Genomic DNA, 16,474 nt, shown 5'->3' with positions numbered 1-16,474 from the left:
GGGTCCGACACCATGAAGATGACTGAATATCATGATGATGAGTGCAGCTGGTTCTTGTGCTGTCATGATGCTTATAAACTGAGGGTCCCACATCATGGGGATGCCATCATCTCAAGATGATGACTGTCTCTGGTTAATGTGCTGTCATGATGTTCATCGACTGAGGGTCCAGCACCGTGGATATGCCAGAATCTCGAGATGATGACCGCCGCTGGTTCATGTGCTGTCACGATGTTCAAATACTAACGTTCCCACACCATGGAGATGACTAAACCTCGAGATGATGACTGCTGCTTGTTCATGAGCTGTAATTATGTTCATATGCTTAGGGTCGTGCACCATTGATAGGCCAGAATCGCAAGATAATGACTGCCGCTTGTTCATGTGCTGTCATGATGTTCATAGACTGAGAATCCTGCACGGTAGATATGACAGAATCTCGAGATGATGACTGATGCTGGTTCATGTGATGTCATGATGTTCAAGGCCTGAGGGTCCCACACAATGGAGATGCCAGAATCTCGAGATGATGCCTGCTGCTGGATCATTATCTGTCATGATGCTGATAGGCTGAGGGTCCCACACCATGCAGATGCCAGAATCTCGAGACCATGACTTCCGCTGGGAGTTATTGTTAAAATAATAAATCTATTTAAAAAACAAATGTTTCAATCAGGTTTCTGTGACAAATCAGAAACAAAAAGGTACGACCTTGAACCATGACCCTAAACTTTAACCCATAGTTTTTTTTGACACCTTATCTGGTCATAAGAAATACATATTATGAAGCTACATTGAAATCTTACAAGTTATGTAAGCTACTGAGCTGATAAAATTTTCAGACATAATTCACACAGACACGCGCGCACGCACATCCCCTCCTCCACACAGACAAACGCTTGAATAGAAGGACGGTTTTACTTATATATGCCGTCCGTCATTGGCCTGAACAGGCCAACATGTATGCACAATTCCCTTTAATTGATGATTCAAGTGAATTTTAGTTCCAATTATGGATCTCATATTGCAGATATTACAACTAGTCCAAGGTCTCCATTGCGTTGGCAGGTATGAAAGCAATTCATTCGAGTTTAGATCTCTTTTCAAATTACCTGACTCTACACTCAGACAAACAGAATGTATTAATAATTTGTATATTACAATCAACAGGTATTCATTGGGTAGGGTTATTTTATTGTACCAGTACGGAGCATGCTAGACCGGGACAATGGTACCAGTACATAGCATGTCAGACTGAGACAATGGTGCCAGTTCATAGCATGTCAGACTGTGGTCAGTACTAGTGCATAGCATGTTAGACTCTAACAATGGTACCGGTATGCAACAGGTACGAATGTGACAATGGCATAAGTGTATAGCATGTCAGACTGTGACCATGGTACCAGTACATAGCAGACTGTGACAATGGTACCAGTAACTAACATGTAAGAATGTAACAATGGTACCAATTCATAGCATGTCCGACTGTGACAATAGTACCAGTAACTAGCATTTGAGAATGCGACCATGGTACAAGTGTGTAGCATGTCAGAAAGTTACTATGATACAAGTGTATAGCATAACAGACTGTTACAATGGTAAAAGTGTGTAGCGTGTCAGACTGTTAAAATAGCACCAGTACCTAGAAAGTTATAATGTGACCAGTAACAGTACCTAGCATGTCCGACTGAGACAATGGTACCAGTATGTATCAAGTTACACTCTGACAATGTTACACGTGTGTAGCATGTCAGACTATTGCAATTGAACCAGTGCTTAGCATGTCAGACTGTTCCAATGGTTCCAGGACATAGAATGTCAGACTGTGACCATGGTACCAGTACCTAGCAAGTCAGACGGTTACCAGTACTAGTGCATAGCATGTCAGACTGAGACGATGGTACAAGTATGTATTATGTAAGAATGTGACAATGGCACACATGTGTAGCACATAACACTGTTACACTGGTACACGTGTGTAGCATGTCAGACTGTAACAATGGTACCAGTATTTATCAAGTCATACTGTAACCAGAAACAGTACCTAGCTTATCTGACTGACTTTTTTCGCCCCTACCAAAGGGCGGGGGTATGTGGATAGATTTGGACTGATTTTCTTATATCTAGGAAATGAAATAAAACGTTATTATTTATTTGTAATTATATGGACTTTGAAACATTATGTTAAAAACTTAATACAAATGCAAAGAACAATTATTTGAATTATTTGTGTATGCGTTATTACGGTACACCCTACTCGAGTGTTTTGCGTTGTCTTATCAGCCTTACCCTCTTGCTTTTAAATCGGAGCATCAATATCCTTAGCGATAATGTGATAATTTGTATTGGTAAAATGTCTCGGCCAAGTTTGATCGCATCCCAAATAGCTTGGAGCACTTATAAGTAATGGTCCTTGAATTATTGAATTGGCCAATTTTATCTTGTCAGCTTTGTTACTCGAACAGTTTTAATATGATCATGAAACTTGGTATGCCTCATACATCGATCAAGTTCGACAACAAGCAATGTAACTGAGAATAAAGGCCCTTTAATGATACAGATTCTACAATTAACCCTTTTCGCTCTCTAACTCTAAAAAGTGTTACGGTTCATCATTAAATTTGGGAATTATGCGTCCAATCTAAGCTGAACAGAAAAGAAAAACATCGTTATTCACATAAATAAAAATGTTTTTTTGTTTTGTTTTTCAATATCCATGTGCGCACAGACTTTTAATTAATGATATTTAGAGAACGTTCTTTTTAAATCGGAAATAATATCAAGTTAAAAAACAGCACATTTTATGTATGTATTGAATGGGCGATTACAAACAAAAACTAATAAATAGATAGAAGTATTTGGATTTATTGACAAAACATATAACAAAAGGGATAAATACATGTAAAAGTTCGATAGGGAAATTAAGACTGTTGATTTATAACACGTGAAAACATACAGAAGAAAATATACATATATGGACAGACTAGTGTGTAAGTATAAAGGAAAAACCACTATTGCTTATAACAGAACGTAGTTTAACAATTCCATGAAACATCGGAAAAACAGCTTTAAGAAAAATGCTAAATGCTTAACTATTACAGAGCATCCCAAATAGCTTGGAGCACTTATAAGTAATGGTCCTTGAATTATTGAATTGGAATGTTTTAGTTTACGGCTTTGAGAGTTATATATATATTTATATTGATTAATGAAGATTAATTAATCAAGAATTATAATAAAATAATTTTGTGGGGCAGGAAAACTATTTGCCAAGCACGATAACCAGCCAATTGGCACATGTCCCTTGTAAAGTATGGTTCATTCATTATCCAAAGTTTGTCTATTTAACTCAAGATCAATGTAACAAAGAATTTCTAATGGACGTATTTAGTGGCAGGTTGATACTTTTGTAAATGTACTTAAAACCTTTCAATGTTTTTTTTATTACAATAAGGTGTTCTGTTTTCAACGCCAATCATTGCATACATGTATAGTGCATTTTGGAGAAGTAAAACAGCATTCACGCAATTGAAATCATAAATATTAATTCACGTCCATAAATGTCAACATATTACAGTAAAAAAATGAATCTATGACAATTCAAAACAGTGTTTATACATAGATGTTTACTAAAATATACCTGTTAGTCAAAATATAGAACAAGTTTGAACACTTACAGTCAATATATTTTAACACAAGTTTACAAACTTTCAAAGCTCTGAAAGGCTAGTAAACAATCGCTGCTTTGAGTGTGTGGGTTTGCGCCAAAGTGTTTTATGAATTTCCTTTGCGATGTATTATATTCCTCAAAGTTTGCAATTCAATCTGTATTTCCATATTAGCTGCAGATACTACAATTTTAAAAGAAATGTAATGTGTAATACATATTGACTGAATCTCTGTGAATTGCTGTTACCAAGTTAATAACTGTTTTGTTCGCCTCATTATATTTTAATTACAATTATTCAAAGAAACAGAGACAGTCCCAAGTAAATAAGCTATATCGTAATCATAACGCCACTTAACAAACCGCACAAATTCGATAACTGCGCTTATTTAAATTATGGCCCAATACACAGCCCAAAGTTTGTCAAATTAATGTATTTTTTGACAGGTTGGTACTTTTGCTTATATACTTAAAACTTTTAAGTGCTTTCTGATCATAAAAGGGTATTCTGAATTCTACGCCAATCGTGGCTGGTGTGTAAATAAATTTTGGAGAAGTAAAGAAGTAAACACGCAATTAAAATCATTCCGATTTAAAGACTGAACAATTCTAAAAGCGTTAAAGTCTGATAACATCCCGATCACATCTAAACGAAGATTTAATGTAAATTCACGTCTATAAATGACAGCATATTATTATACAACTTTAACCAATCAATATTTTAAACAGTGTTTATACAAAGATGTTTACACAAATATCATTGTTTGTAATATATAAAACAAAAATCACACACATTTACATACTTTCAATGCTCTGTCAGGCGAGTAAACTTTCGCTGCTTTCTGTTCGTGGGTTTACGCAAAAGTATTAAATGAATTTCATTTTCGATGTATTATTCCTCTCAAACGTTTCAGTATAGCCTTTATTTTTTGATAACTACAATTATAAATGCATTAACTGTTGCTAAACTTATAAAATGTTCAATACATTTTGACTGTATCTCTGTGAATTGCTGTTACCAAATAAATAACTGTTTTGTTCGCCTTAATTTTATTTTAATTGCAAGTAATCAAAGAAACAATGACAGTACCAAATGTATAAACTATATCGTAATCAAAACCCCACTTTAGCAGCCGCACACAATCGATATCCCCGCCCATTTAATTTATTGCCCATAGATTACCAGTATTTATACAAATATATTCACACAAATATAACTGTAAGTAACAAATAAAGAACACAAATTACACATATTTACACACTTTCAATGCTCTGTCAGGCTAGTAACAATCACTGCTTTCTGTTTTGGGGTAAGCGCCAAAGTATTTAATGAATTCCCTTTTGTATTATTTCCCTTAAAGTTTTAATTTCAAGCTTTATTTCCAGATAAGCTCAAAATACTAAAATTATAAATGCATTAACTGTTGCTTAACTTATGTAATGTTTCATAAAGTTTGGACTGTATCTCTGTGGATTGCTGTTACCAAGTAAATAATTGTTTTGTTCGCCTTATTATATTTTAATTACAAGTAATCAGAGAAACAGAGACAGTCCCAAGTAAATAAGGTATATCGTAATCAAAACGCCACTTAACCAGCCGCCAAAAAAAATTCGATAACTCCGCCCATTTAAATTTGGGCACATACGTAACCAAAAATTTATGCATGTTTTGACAGGTTGGTACTTTTGTTTATATACTTTAAACCTGTAAGTTCTTTCTGATCATAATAGGATAATTTGCTTTCTTCGCTTATCATCGCATATGTGTAATATACATTTTAGAGAAATAAAGAATCAAATACGCAATTGAAATCATTACGATTTGAAGACTGCACAAAAGCGTTAAGTCTGACTGTCTCGATCACATCAACACGAAGAGTTAATATAAATAAACGTCTATAAATGACAACAGATTATTATAAAACTTGAACCAATCACAATTTTAAACAGTGTTTATACAAAGATGTTTACTAAAATATCACGTTTTGTCATACATATAGTAACAAATCACATATTTTTACACACTTTCAATGCTTTGTCAGGCTAGTAAACAATCGCTGCTTTATTTTTTCGGGTTTGCGCCGAAGTATTTGATGAATTCCCTGTGTGTTGTATGATTTCCCTCAAAGTTTTCTTTTTAATCTTTATTCCAGATAAGCAGAAAATTGTAAAATTTTAAATGCATGAACTGTTGCTAAAATTAAGTTATGTTTCAATAAATTATGACCGTAGCTATGGAAATTGTTGTAACCCAGTACATATTGTTTTGTTCGCCTTATTATATTATTATTACAAGTAATCGAAGAAACACAGACAATCCTCAGTAAATAACTTATATAAAACGATAAATGTGTGCTAAAACATTGTTTTTTCCAAAGTAGGATGGGTGCTTTCTCACATCTATGGGCGATGATTGTTCACAAATTGGTCTTATATTGCAGATTAAATTACTACTACTACCACTACTACTACTTCTACTATAAATTTAAATTGCATTACTGTTGAATATAATTTATTCTCAGAAAAGGTAACTGATGTTATTTTCCATGTATAAAGCAATACGAAACCTTAAAACGCGACGATGCCTATAGTCCAATCATTTGCAAATTTTATCGACAACAGTTTTAATCTTTCCAGACCAAAATGTATTGTGTAGCCAAATGTAGAGAGGTTTATTTTTAATATTTCTATCCATGTCGAAGATAGGCACAAAAATCCAGGTACTTATTACAAAAATATTGACTAACACAAGAAGGGCGCTTCTATCCCATTGTACAGATTGTTTACCTAATTAAGATCGCAAATAATAAGTCTAGACTCGACAAAGAATTATAAGTTGTAACCCAATTCTGTAGTGTGGCAGATTTTGTACATACCAATCATCGAAAATATTGTTTACAAAGCAAAGTAATTTCGCAAATGAAATCTCTCAAATCTACACGGAAGTAGACTGTTCAACTGTATCATGTGGAGATGCAACTCTAGATGGTTTAGGTGAAGCTTCCTTACATCCAAATCCCTGTCGGAGGTTGTCGCAAAGTGTCTTAAGATCGCGGATGATATTTCCGATATCGACAACGAAGATTGTGCCAAGTGTGAGGACGAGGAAGATCATCCCTACAACACCCACTGCCTTTGCTGAAGGTCGATTGTCCGGCATGCTATTCAGCTTCCTATACTGCAACGAGGACAGAAAATAATAGAGTATGAATAACTTTGAAAGTAAAACTTATACCTCCTAAAAAATCTACCGCCATTTTATTATTTCAAGAACGTACCTTCTTCTTAATTACGGTTCAGAGTTTCATGTTTAAATTTTAGACGCCTATATATAGATGAGTCAAATTAGTTTAGTTGTGCCTGTAAAAAAACTTTTGTGTATTAACACGATACGTTTAGGGTAAGTATATCCATACAGATATTATGTAGCGAGTACTCTTTCGAATATGTGTGTAAGGTCTCGAAATAATTGTGTGTATGACAGGACATCATAATAAAATATAAGTTTGTTATCACTGATATATATTAAACGAAACAGATTCTTATTACAATTCCAGAAATTGAACCTTGATATATAAGTGAAACCCTGTGTCAATTGCTATTTTACCTTTGTTAAATATTTCGTTATTGATTTGTCCGCTTCTTATCATACCCATACACGTAAATGTGTGTTGACTGTATGTATTTTGATATTATCAGCCGGGCGTGAATTTAGAATTTTGCAAACATTGCGCCTAGTAGCCAAATGAGACGAAAGAGCTTACTTCGCTTGATTCATTCATTTCTAACATAGTGAATCCTTTGGTTTTTCACCTACGGTAGAAGTGAGGTTTTTCAGGCTAACTTTTAGTTTTTCTTGGATGGCTGCTACCATGGTTTGAATTTCATTCTGTGTGTAGTTTTTAGGTTCTGCAACCCAAGCACATGGACAGTAACAATCCGTCAAGCACTCCTCATTGGAAGCTGAAATTAAAGTGCGGTTATATAAAGTATAATAAGGCTCACGATATTCGGATATAAGTTTTTACTGGGATCATTGGACGGGTATTACCTATAAATAACCACATCGTTTACTTGTGTTAGAATAATACTTGAAAGTACGATTCGTTTTCATATGTGCCATTTGATTATGAGAATCTCTCTAAAATGAATTTTAAATGCATTTCAGTTTATTCTTTTTCGATGAGACTGACATAGGACGTATTGCCAAACCTAATTAAATCAATTATAATATCAAAATCTTGTATGAACATATGTTAAGATTGGATCCAGAATGTGTGAAAATGGGTCAAAATCTCAAGATAACAAGGGGCAATTGCGTAACCAACATGGTCGATGTCATACCAATGACTGGACTAATATACTGGTCTAGGTTTCGACAGCTTTGGCACTGACTTCATGAAAAGTCATTAATAGTATAACAATATTTATATAAAAAAACAAATACCGTATTTACGACAACACATACCTACTACTGCTCTTGATTAAAAAATGAGTATATATATTATGCATGCGCATTATCAGAGATCTTTTAATTATACATTTATTCATATCTTGTGTGCGCACACATATGCTTTACTACCACAAATCGATAACATAATTTATAGTAGGTATCGAATCTGCTAATTGTTATATTAAATAACATGTAATATTTCGAAGTTCCTTACTGGTCAGTATCGTGCTTGATATCAACACAGATTTCGCGACTTTCAAATTGCATGTCTAACATAGATGATTCGTTTTTCATGTCTGCCAATGGACGTAGTTTGTTTTCAACCACGTGCCACTTAGAATTACCCCATTTGATTAATTGAAAAGAGAAATTTCAATATCCTTTAGTTATTTCTCTCGGTACACAATTAGTGAATTAAGTTTGATTTTATCTAATTACGAGGAATCGTCGCTATTGTTGAATGTTACGAAATACAATTACAGCAACGTATACAATATGTGTACTTTTATTGTTCTAAAATTTAAAAAAAATCAGAAATTGAAATCAATAATGGCTGAATAAGATTTTATTATTTTATGGAATCGTTCAGAAATACAATTGTACTGCAATATACACAATTACTGCTTCATATGGTTGGTGTTCTTTTTGTATCACATACGATGTGGAACTATAACACGAGATACATGTATGTACTGCCACTTACCGCCAGGCATTGCCTTTGAGAGGGAGTTGCTGTATTTTTGCACCAATGGCGCCAGAACGGGATACCCATCACGGGGCGCTGTTGTGGGAGGGGAGCCTTCGGATTGGTTGATCAGCGGCGTTGTCAATTGAAATATGACGTTGACAAATTCTATTTGTTCCTTGGGGTTATTTACGAACTGTGGGACAATATCTTTTTGTGGTACTGTAATAGTCAATAAGCACTCAATATAAAAAGAGATAGTATGCGAAATTTTAATGAGTATAATGGATAGAAGCTTTTGCCTCATTAGTATGCATATGGTTATTAGTAAATATGCTAAGGAAAAACGTTTGCGACTAAACTGCAACGCTCAGTATAAAATATATCTGCACTTGTCAGATATGTACAACACCTCTACATTTTTGTACAGAATAGCCCTGACGGAATCAATACATTTAAGGTAAATGAAAAATATCAGAAATTGTCAAGCGTGTTGCAATAAACAAATAAATGAACCGGTTGTTAATACAATAATTGTTCTGACATTATTAACAATTAACACAGCTAGGAATAGAAAACATACCAACCAGTTTCTTATTTATTACATCATAAACTTTTTTGAACGCGATGGTTTTTCTTCGGGAAGAAGTTTTGAAGTAAATTATGTTCAAGAATTACTGCTCTCGCCCCCATTAAACTAGTGGTTGAATTTCTTGCAAAATACTATACAAAATAAACCTTTATTTTCGACTTGCAGTACCATGACCATTTTTGTTGTGCAAAGCAGCAGACTAGCGCTGTGTCGATATTACAATTACTCTATTACTCTTACGGAAAACGTAACTCACAAAATCGACCTTTTTACTTCATTAGTTTGCGTAACGCAACGTTAGAAAACAGGAACATTAGTATTTGCGAGGTTATTTGCTAAACCTGTCTTCGCAAGGGCTCGTGGTTCATGTTTTATAAGCACCGCTACATATAATTAGTGTTATCAATCTTTCAAAAGAATAATAGTATATATGCGATGTGTAAATTATGTTTTCGTAATATGCAAATAATTCATCGAACATTGTAAAACGTTAAACGCTGGTTGCTTTTTTTATTATATATAGACCACCATGTTAAAGTGAAAATCATGAAATAGATATTTACAGCATGTAAACAAGATACAATATTGTTCTCACATCAAATAGAGCTAAAACAACATCACCGACAACAAAACTACAAGACAATCCGCTTACCGTTTTATCACGTGAAACTCTGGTTGCTTGTTTAAATATATGCAAGCAACCATTGTAAAGTGAATTTTTTCTTGAAACGGATATTTACATCATGTTAACACTTTTTCTCATATAAAATATAACTAAAAAAACAACAAGAAAAACTACAAGACATTCCGCTTACCGTTTTTGAAGCTTGCATTCCCAGCTATCGACATCAATGCAAGTTTCGTAAAACGGCCACTTTGAAGAAGGATAGTTGTTGAGGAGTTTAGTTCTAGGGAATAATTCTCACCCACCTATTGGACATTCAATACAAACATTATAAAAAAAGTCCAGAACGAAAGTACAATAAATCTAGCATCATGCGATCGATAAGTCAAAGACAATGTAGCCAGTTATGCTCAACGTGTTTTTAACGAATTTACATATTGTCAAAATGGCTAGTTAAAACAATTATTGTAAAGAAGCAAATAAAACTCGTGATTTGGAAATATATTCGAAATATCATTCTTATCATGGAAAAAAGCATTGTACACACATATAAATAGTGTATGTCGCTTTAAGCGGCAATTTGTAAAGTAATTAAAATATAGTTTACCAATACACAACAAACTCTTAATGTCTGTGTTGGCATGATTTAAGAACATAACCTTTGATATCAAAGGATCCTGATTGGAATCTCGGTGCGGGCATAGTTTAAATTTCAACTTATTTTTAAATTGATAAAACATCATTTAAAACATTTCCCAAACTGTAGATTTTACAGTAAATACAATACATGACTTTGCACTCGATCCGCTCTAAGATCTTTTTCAATTGTTTTACCAATTCAGAAGCGTTTCCGCAAGTCATTCTTACTTGCGATAAATGGCGATTGGGTCCGGTCGTCAGAAATGTTTCATGTGCGCAATATGTACTGTTGCACGACATGACTTCTACTTGTAATGGCCCAACCTGGAAGAAGAAATGAACTGTAACAGTGTACAGTAATGGCAATTAATTATGTTTTATTAAGCTCATCTGACAAGAACAATACTTCTTACTCATGCGCAATACGTTTTAGATTAAGAACTAATGCACAACTCGTTAATTATATGTTCTTGAGAGTAAGTTACCAAACGTCCAATTTTTTTATTATTATTAAAAGAACAAATGACTAAAATATTATTTTTGACAACTTAGTTTATCAAATGTGAAAATAATTATTTCCTAGTTTACTGAGTGTCGATTGATAACATAGATCTTGAAAAAAGGTATTATTGAAAACTGTTCAGCACCATTATAATGGTTTGGTTCTCGATTGCATCGTTGATGTACAGTCGTATGTAGGCAATGCTCTGGTTGTCAGATTGCTGAACATTGATTCGAATGTTCCCGAGGCCTTCAATATTCACGAATCGCACATCATTCTGCGATGTGGCAATGTCCACATCTGATATTATATTGAAATAAATGAAATTGCACATAAGTGTGATGCTGAATATACATTTTGTTTTTAGTTATTACATACAAACTACATGTTGAAAGAGTTATGGCGCTCTTTATGGACAAATAAACGAATTGTACCTTATTTACAGATAAAATCAAGTAAAGCTTAATAAGATTTTGACATTACCAAACCACAGTCATATTCTGCAACTACAATGCAAACTTTAAGTACAGTTGTATATGTACTTTATATAATTGCTCATTTGCAAATTTTACAATGGCAAGAGTGCACATTTTATTTAAAGAACAATTACGTATGATGCACAGGTAGTGTAAGTCTGTATATCGGAGTTTTCTTAAAACATTGATTCCAATTGTTTGCTACACATTTAGTTCCAGAAAAAAGATCAGTTTAAATAAATTATCTAAATATAAAACTGGTATTAAACATCTTAGTACGAATTGTAGCTTACAGCTCACACCGCTCTGTTACTTATGAACAAGGGAAAACGTAATGAAAGTTTAACGTGTCTTGCACATCTGTTCGTCATGGTATCTGAAGTTTGAAAACTTGAAAACATGTAGAATAAGTTTGGTGAATAAACTTTTACATTTTGTGCGGACTGACCAACTGACCGAAAATAAACAGAACGACAAAGTTAAACATTAAACTTTAACGTGTACGTCATTCCAATAAAGTAAAAGCACGATGAATCAGACAGAAAACAATTTCTTAGTTATTGGTAAACGTTTTGAAGGAACCCTAGCATGATTTTCGTCATACAAGTGTAATCAATTCGTTCCGTCTTCATGTTTACAGAACACTAGACTTCTTATTATTGTTATACAATTATATTAGAAAACAATTTGGCCACGCACACATAATTGAAGTGTTTTAATTTTAATTTAGTGGACCCTGCAGAACGGACAGCTTTTACCCGATGTTCATTATTTAAACACACTTTGTAGGAGAGAACCTCTAGATAATGCTACAGATCAAATACAAAAGCCTTGAGCTGTGCGGTTTAAGACAATTCGATTATGGGTACGGTTTTCTTTAGACAAGTCAACATTAAACTGGTGGCCCATGCAGTTGGTCAGTTTTCCCCACTGACGCATAATTATAAAAACATATGTGGAGGGGAAGACCTGGTGATTCTACATACCAAATATTTAAGACTTTTGTTATGTGGACAAGACGATTTATTTGAGGTATTCAGTATCTAAGTGTATGTCAAACTGGTAACCCCCAGGGCGGGGTCAGATTTGCCCCCAGGGCAAACCTTGTAGAGGACCCCCAAACAAATCTAACATACCAAACATTAATCCTCTGGGTCATGAAGTTAAAAAGATTGTTTACATTGTCGGTTTAAAACACCCTGTTTAGCTGCGTCACTTAATAAATTATTTAATTATCGAACATGATAAATTTTCAAAGAGGAGCACTCAAGGAACATTGCCGTGAAGTTTCATCAAATTCTTCTTCACATTTTAGGAGGAAATCTTGTTTGAAGAAAGCGTTCACGGATATCACGCACATACGGACAGATAACTGACATCACTGTATCAAAAATGCTCACAATGCTCATAGGCGCTCGATGTCAATATTTTTTTGTTTTTTTTTATTATTTGTGTTCAGCTACCCGTTGTTTATTATAATGCATACACATACTAAATCAATAAAAATCTTCCGACAAAACGTATTCTTAAAAAAAAGTTCGACTATGTACATAGATATAGTAAATTGTTGTGTATTTAGAAAATGCAGCTACGCCACGACTACTTGTAAATGAAACGTAGCAACGCCCAGCTCCATGTTCTACATAACTGCATGTTGACCTCTGATCTGTGTTAGTTAGTTGTTAGTCATTGATTGCTTCTATCGTTCTATGATAATAAAGTAGCCACTTAAATTATATGCGTATCGCTTCGTTTATTTACCCAAACAAAGTATGCTACTTCTACATGTCGGTTAGCATTAGGAGATATTGCATGCACACGTATACCCGAATTTTCTAAGTAGTAAAGCTGGATTCCCACTGCCGATCAGATCAACTCGATCAAACCCGATCAAGCGGTCGGGTACTGGTCTTGTTCGGTCGGCATGAGTGGTCGGGGGTGTCAAAAAATGTCGAGTAGCGGTCGAGTAGGAAATGGATCGAGAAGCGCTCGGGAACTGGTCGTCTATTAGTCGAGTAGAAGATCGAGTTGATCGTGAAGCAATCGTGTGACGATCGGATTGACATCTTTTACACGATCTGTACCCGATCCGCTCGACCTCTACCCGACTTATTTTAGATCGCAACACGAGTCACTCGACCTATTTTCGATTTCATGTACAGATTTACTAGACTGCTACCCGACAGCTACTCGACCGTACACGATCACTTCCCGATTGCTATTCCACCATACACGAGCTCTGTTCCCGGTCCGCTCGACCTCTACCCGAGTTATTTTAGATCGCTTTGTACGACTGTAGTACGACCATTACGCTCTGGTCGTGTGAAGATCTGGTGGCGATCGAGCTGAGGTCCACTTTGTCGAGCTGAAATCGTATAGGGCTCGCGTATAGGTCGAGATGATCGAGCGGAAATCGGATGGATGGTTGAGTGGACGTCGTGAATGAGTCGTGTGGGGGTCGTGTGTTATCGACAAGAGGTCGAGAAGAAGTCGTGTATACCCTTTTTAGTCGAGCTTGGTCGGGTTTGGTCGGGATATTTCGGTGATCGGGATGATCGAGTTGATCGGATCGGCAGTGGGATTCCACCTTAAAAGGGGCACAATTCTGCTGAATTGCATCTAAAGTTGTTAATGAGATATTTTCGTGTTGCTCGCAAAGCTTGGCCTAAATTTAATATTGCACGCAAACTTTTATCATACATTTATCAGTACTAAAGCAGGCATATTCCTGTTAAAATTTGTTCAAATGTATAGGTATTGGTGAGGGAATATTCATAAAGACCCTGCATGCACGGCTTTGTCAAATACACTCAAGGGAAAATATATCACGAAGCGTATCGCATATCTGAACGTCATGGTTTTTGAAGTAAATATTACATTACTTGAAAATTTTAAATGTGTTGGTAAACATTCACGTCATTAAATTGATACAGAACCAATATGTTCATGTACAAATCCTCGTCTTCATCTAGCATCTGTCCATGCAGTTTCAATCACTTAAGAGCTAAATTGATTTTTCCCTAAAAAACACGATGTCTACGCCAGTGAGACATTTAACTTAAAATGAGAAGATCATAATAATAAAAGTACTTCATGAAACATAAACTATCATTTCTAGACACATTTGTACTATCTAACTCCGCTAAGATATCATTTGAACAAATATCTGACCCATTTCTCATTATATTTTTTTTTACTTGACATCTGACTTCTAGAGTGTTAACACACTTTTTCTTTTATTTTAAATATTGACCTAGTTGTTAAACCTCACATGACCCCGTTTCAAAAACGGCTGAGATTTCATAAGGACAGATTTAAGACTTCTATAGTTTTTGACTTTATCTTACACAGTTAAAACTCCGAAATTGCATAAGGGTATATGTTTTAACCTAGTTAAACGGCGATTGGACAATACATGTTGCCAATAGAACGTTCAAAAGGCTTCATTACAGTCATTCATGGAAACCTTCCCCGCTCCCTTGAGGCCTAGATTTTTAACAGACCGGAACCATTTTCAAACTCGGCAATTAATAAATTCTGTCCTCAAGCTTGTTAAGCTTAACCTAACATTTCTCACCATTTCCTCATGACGTGTGGTGAAAGATGCGATATTGTTAAGCATAAATGTTCTAGTTGTCATGGTTTCAAAATAATTTTCAAACTCGGCCGTGGCACCAATAGAACAAATGTTTTTATCAATTGCCACGAAGAACACAGTGTGTATGCTTAGCCACTTATTACATACAATTCAACACATTACAATAGTGTAATAGAGGAATATCTCTATTATAAAGATATGCTTTATATCAGCTTCACGTGTCCAGAAAATACACGAATGCGAACGGATATTAGAATTAACTTTTTTTAATTAATTATAAAGCCAAACAAATATCGCTCACCTCACTTAGCCACATGATCAAGAAATCAGAAACCCACACAAACGAAGCAGATGACACGTGTTTAAAAGATAAACATGGGTGATTTGGCGTATAATTTCTTCTTCCATGTAAAGCTGAACAAGATGGTGTGTGGAAAATATATTCAGAAATATTATTAAATATCAAAATTTGCATACATTTTTATTTATAATTTAATTTAAATCACGATGGTACCATAGCCGAAATAATTTTAATTGTAATGCTGTTAAAAGAATTACAATAAACACAGGGTTATATTACCAAATATACATTAATTTACTTACAATGTAATGTTTCACTAGGTTTAAATATGTTGGTTATATTTTCTATATATATAAAAAATTTGAATCTGGCGTAAGTAAACCTCAACATACCTAACCAAATACTACATGTAACATCAGTGTAATTTTTATCATATTATACAGTGCTTTACATGTACGGTGTACTGTGGAATCACTTATATAAGCAGGTACACATTTTAATTCCGGACACATTCGCCAGGTCTTTAATTCATGAAAAGTAAAATGTTAACAAAATGTATATATATGTGCCACATACTCACCCTGATTACTGCAATAAATAGAATGTGTTATCGTACTGATAGGCGTATTAAGACGGGGCGGAGAGGGCTTACGCCCCTGCTATAATTTGAGAAAGCTTGCCTTTTTTGAATAAAGCTAAACTATTTTTTTTAAGAAACATTTCGTGTTAAGATGGATAATTTACTGTTAATTATTAAGTAATATCCTCTGATTATATACAGAATATTTGATGGTTTTGAATATCGATTTTAATGCACGAACGATCATAGAACATATTTTTTCTATGATCACGTGTGAATTAAAATCGATATTCCACCAAATCCAAATTTTTTTTTTACTGTATTGTATGCTTTCAAATGATTATTTTTGTAATTTT

At 34.4% G+C, this 16,474-nt stretch overlaps 1 protein-coding gene across 2 annotated transcripts; it reads right to left on the bottom strand.

Moving 5' to 3' along the window:
* Nucleotides 1-5,225: 5,225 nt before the first annotated feature.
* Nucleotides 5,226-11,627, bottom strand: LOC127858336 (uncharacterized). 2 transcript variants are annotated; one of them, XM_052395391.1, is made up of 6 exons: nt 11,309-11,627; nt 10,890-10,985; nt 10,213-10,327; nt 8,824-9,027; nt 7,485-7,630; nt 5,226-6,845 (listed from the first exon to the last, which is right to left on the bottom strand). In XM_052395391.1, exons 1-6 carry the CDS (start codon nt 11,495-11,497, stop codon nt 6,603-6,605), a joined length of 993 nt encoding a protein of 330 aa, XP_052251351.1. In that variant the 5' UTR covers nt 11,498-11,627; the 3' UTR covers nt 5,226-6,602. The 2 variants fall into 2 exon arrangements, with proteins under 2 accessions (XP_052251351.1, XP_052251352.1); XM_052395392.1 differs by having other exon boundaries at nt 6,740-6,845; nt 7,481-7,630.
* Between the last annotated feature and the right edge of the window lie 4,847 nt (nt 11,628-16,474).

This window comes from Dreissena polymorpha, chromosome 14 (genome assembly GCF_020536995.1).
Source record: "Dreissena polymorpha isolate Duluth1 chromosome 14, UMN_Dpol_1.0, whole genome shotgun sequence".
NCBI lineage: Eukaryota > Metazoa > Mollusca > Bivalvia > Myida > Dreissenidae > Dreissena > Dreissena polymorpha.
Note: the sequence above shows the minus strand (reverse complement) of the source record. Positions and strands in the feature narration are given on the sequence as shown.

Excerpts from the sequence above, each read along its gene's own strand:
- LOC127858336 (XM_052395391.1), bottom strand. The coding sequence starts at position 11,497 with ATGTGCAATTTCATTTATTTCAATATAATATCAGATGTGGACATTGCC. Across the intron at positions 7,631-8,823 it reads CTCAAAGGCAATGCCTGGCG|CTTCCAATGAGGAGTGCTTG; the intron begins GTAAGTGGCAGT and ends CTTTAATTTCAG. Across the intron at positions 6,846-7,484 it reads TGAAAAACCTCACTTCTACC|TATAGGAAGCTGAATAGCAT; the intron begins GTAGGTGAAAAA and ends TCCTCGTTGCAG.